The sequence below is a fragment of the Jatropha curcas genome, chromosome 4, assembly GCF_041381405.1.
Source record: "Jatropha curcas cultivar XTBG-Jc1 chromosome 4, XTBG_Jcur_1.0, whole genome shotgun sequence".
Lineage (NCBI taxonomy): Eukaryota > Viridiplantae > Streptophyta > Magnoliopsida > Malpighiales > Euphorbiaceae > Jatropha > Jatropha curcas.
Window position 1 is genome coordinate 21,469,386 of NC_143154.1, and position 4,277 is coordinate 21,473,662.

Below are 4,277 nucleotides of genomic sequence, written 5' to 3' on the forward strand. Positions count from 1 at the left end.
TTCACCCTCTAAATTAAGACTTCTCCATGACTCTTTCATCTCCGAAGGGATAAAATAATAAAAACCGCAAATCTTAAATTTCGAATTGTCGGATCCAACACCTATTTTTCCCTACTTGCTGCATGATTAGGTGATATAAGAACTCTACAGTTTAGTGATACTGATGGTTGAGTATGGATCGGGTATTACATTACCCACTCCGCCCCACCACCGTGTTACGGGGCGGGGTGGGGAAAGGCAATGCATGGGTCGAATTGGATAAATCCATTTAAAATGTCTAAATTTTTTTTTTTTAATTTTTTCACTTTAGTAAAAAACATATATAAATAACTGATAAAAAATGAAAATAAATACCAACCGTATAATTGAATGTGCATGTACATGATAACCACAATGAAAATAAGACGAAGTTTATAGTTTCATTTCAAGATGATAAATAAAGGAAAAAATCAAAAATTAATTAGACCATATCAATTATAAACCAAATAGCAAAATTAAAGAAAATAGACATCGAAGAACCAAACAAATAGAAATGATTTGTTACATGTAATTTTATTGGTAACAATAGAAAAATCTACAGCCGCAAAAATTTCTCTGAAGTTCAATTTATTTGATATTTGAAATTTGATGACATTTAAACTCCTAGGTTATTAAATTAGATCAAGTTATTTATTTTTATATATATTAAAAAGCTGCTCAGATAAATAAAAATTTAATCGGATCAGATTTGAGGCAGATTATTTATTACCTGCTACCGACCCAAATCCATAATGGGTATAATCTTTAATATCGACTCCACCCCATTTATTAAATAGATCGGGTAAAATCTACCCAATAGAATCAGATCGGAGCAAAAATCCATCAGGACTGTATATGCATGAAATGTATTTCCATCCAGCATCTTTTCTTTTCTATTTTGTGTGCTCCCTGAATTTTCTTCAAAAAAAAAAAAGCTAAAACAAGATGTAGGAGCAGCTTTTAGATTCTTTCATTGCTTTACAAAAATTTAGTGGAACCTTCACTTCAATATATTAGAAGGCTATTTACAAGTCAAATTCAAAGAATTCGCTGGACCTGCCCTTAATATAAACATGCCGCCTGCAAAATACCACCATATCAAAAAATTTCAGGGGCAGGGCAACCATTACAGCATAAATTTCTACTCCAAAAATACCTGCAGTTTAACCTCCAGAATATGACTAGGAATAATCAAATCATTATATAAATCATAATCCAGAAATTCTCGGAAAATGTAGTATTAACACATATACCAGTTGAAAATATCAGAGGTTCAGTTGATTATCTAATCTGCAAAAAAGCATGGGGGAGAATGGTTAATGCTACCAGATTATGGATAGATTAAAAAATATATTTAAACAAACTTAGAGAATAATGATGAAAAAGCATCATTTATCTACTTCGCCCATCCAATTTTGTGAACACATCAAAGCTTGAATGGTGGTTGGTCGCAGGGAACTCCATTCCCGATCAAGCGCCCTCCCTCCATTGCTAAAAGCAAACTCTGGTGTAACTTTTGACATGGGAATTCCCAAAATATTCCGTGCCATCATAGCTAGAATAGGATATCTTGGAGTGTGAACTTTCCACCAATTTAATATGTTGAAGTCAACACTTCGAGGAAAGAGAGGTTCTTCCAAATACTTATCCAAATCTGATTTTGCACCTTGACTCTGATTGGTTTCATGGAGAAACTTGTCAAATCCAGTCAGTCTATCCTTGCAATCCCGACCAGTACCAGTACCAGGCAAGCTGCCGGTGCTACCACTAACTTGACAAGTCAGACCTTGGTCAAAAGAAGCTAATGGAGAGCCAATTGAATGTTCATTATACAGTGCCTTTATATACTCAAAAACTTCATCTATTAACTCTCCAGAACCAGTACCAAATAGTTGTTGATAGTAATACTCTATCAACTTTAGCTTGAATCGAGGATCTAACATGGCTGCAACTGCTAAAGCAAAACTACATTTTTCCCAATACTCATCAAACTTGTTTTTCATCTTCATCACTGTAGAACGAATAAAGTCATCTGAGTTCTTGCACCATTCAATTAACTGCAAGTGAATATCACAAATCTCAGGGAAGTATATGTTTGAAGTTGGATACTTGTTCTTCACAAAAACATTAGTAACTTCAACAAAGTGTTTCAAATAGCTTGTAATGGTCCTCGCCCTGTCCCACTCTAAATCAGTTGGACATGATGCATAGGCAGGGTCTTGCGCCTGAAGAAGAGAAAATGCCCACCTGTACTCCAAGGCAACTTCAAGCATAGAGTATGTTGAGTCCCATTGCAATAGATTGTCGAGACATAAGCACTTCTGACTCTCAATTCCCCCTTGTAGAGCTATCTCATTGAACTTCATTAGAGTTACTTGTGAGCTTCTAACATAACGAATGCTTTCCCTAATCTTTTGTGTCACCTCAGAGAGTGCCTCCAATGCATCATGAACCATCAGATTGAGAAGATTTGCAGCACATCGTACATCAAATAGCATACCATTACAGTAGAGGAACCTATTCTGAGATAATCGATCTCTAATTCTATGGACAACGTTGTCATTGGCAGAATGACTATCAAATGTCATTGAAAACAGCTTGCGGTCTATATCCCAATCCATCAGACATGACATAATGACTTCCGAATGCACGTCATCAGTATGAGTTGGATCAACCAAAATGAAATTCAATATTTTCTTCTTTAATTGCCAAGCTTCATCAACATAGTTTGCTGCCAAACACAAGTATTGAGCATTGTCTTCTGCAGACCACGTATTGGCACTAAGGCTGATCTTCCCAGATAATTTATCTAGTAGCTCATAAACCTTCTGTTTCTCTTGTAAATAGATATCCACACAGTCAGCCTCCACTCTGTCAGATGTTACAAGCTCAAACAACGGCTGTAGATTCTTAACAAAAATCCTGAACCCAGCATGCTCAACCATTTGTATTGGATACCCATGTAGAATAATCATGCGGGCTATATCAAATTGACTTCGCCTTTGATCAAAGTTACTTCTTGCAAGAGTAACAGCTTCATCTTTCACCAGCCCCTGGTCAAATTTATAATTCACAACTATAAGTGGTTCATCCCTTCTTTGCTCCTGATCAATGTCTGTATTGGCAAGGGCAAGAGCTCCTTCCTTTTTCTTTTCCCTAGGCGTAAAATATTGACCAACGCCGTGATTAGTATATTGAGTAATGCCATGATTAGTTCTTCTCTGACACCTAATTAAATGGTTCCTCAAATGAGAGGTTCCACTAGTACTTGATCCACTAAGTTTTTTCTTACAATGTCTACAAACAGCTACAAATGTATCACCCTTTTTCACCCTATCAAAATCATTCCATACTAAAGATTTTAATCTGCTGGATTTCACTATCACTGCATCTGAAACATCCATGGCATCTGATACTTCAATGATTTCTGTCCATTAGAGCAATTCCCAAAAATTATTCAATACAACATACCAAAACTGCTATATAAGGGTACCATCAAAATCATCAGATTAAATAATCAACGACGACTAAAATTAGGGTTATGAAGCGTCTAATCAAATGCCAATAAACTCATCCAGAAATTCTTAAACTAAACATATATAAATCCTAAAAAATAGTTCCACGATATACAAAGAGATTGTGTTTTATAAGGAAGAAATTGTCTTTCTTTTCCTTTTCGACAGATATAGATATGTAATATCTCTCGATAGGATTCACTCACTTGATTTGCTGGTGCCGGAGAATGGTCGGTGACAAGAGTGGAACCATAGTAGCGGTAAATACGCGGTGGCGAAGCCTCAATGGTGGGTGGTCTACGGTTTCTGGAATTGAGATAAAGAAAATTTTTATAATTCTCGTGCAAATTGCGATATTTGGTAAATGAATAAAAAGGGCAGGAAAATGAATAGAGGTGTGGTCGTGTGGGCAGAAGAGGGTGGCGGCACAAGAAAGAAAGAATGAAAGGGTAAAAAGTTTAGGGCTTGCACAAAACTGTAAATAATAATAATAATAATAATAATAACAATAATAAAGGGTTAGCTTCGACAGAAATTATTAATTAACCATTAGAGAAGTCAAAAAATTAATACAAGACCTAGTAGTATATTCTCCCAACTTCGGCTTTTGAAATTTCATCCTATTTTTAACCTTTTTGTCAATTTTACTGAAATTTCCATCGTTTATAGGGATCGCACATTCAATTAAAATTACAATTATAAATAAAATAATTTTTCATCTATTTTTAAATCATCATGTAACAC

General features: G+C 35.2%; 1 protein-coding gene across 2 annotated transcripts; it reads right to left on the minus strand.

The window, feature by feature from the left end:
- Positions 1-1,005: 1,005 nt before the first annotated feature.
- On the minus strand, positions 1,006-3,986 carry LOC105629534 (zinc finger BED domain-containing protein RICESLEEPER 2). Of its 2 annotated transcripts, none has more exons than XR_002283821.3 (2): positions 1,175-3,986; positions 1,006-1,098 (listed from the first exon to the last, which is right to left on the minus strand). XR_002283821.3 is itself a non-coding variant. In XM_012211143.4 (2 exons), exon 2 carries the CDS (start codon positions 3,420-3,422, stop codon positions 1,407-1,409), a length of 2,016 nt encoding a protein of 671 aa, XP_012066533.1. In that variant the 5' UTR covers positions 3,423-3,445; positions 3,740-3,986; the 3' UTR covers positions 1,006-1,406. The 2 variants fall into 2 exon arrangements, 1 of the variants encoding a protein (XP_012066533.1); XM_012211143.4 differs by having other exon boundaries at positions 1,006-3,445; positions 3,740-3,986.
- Between the last annotated feature and the right edge of the window lie 291 nt (positions 3,987-4,277).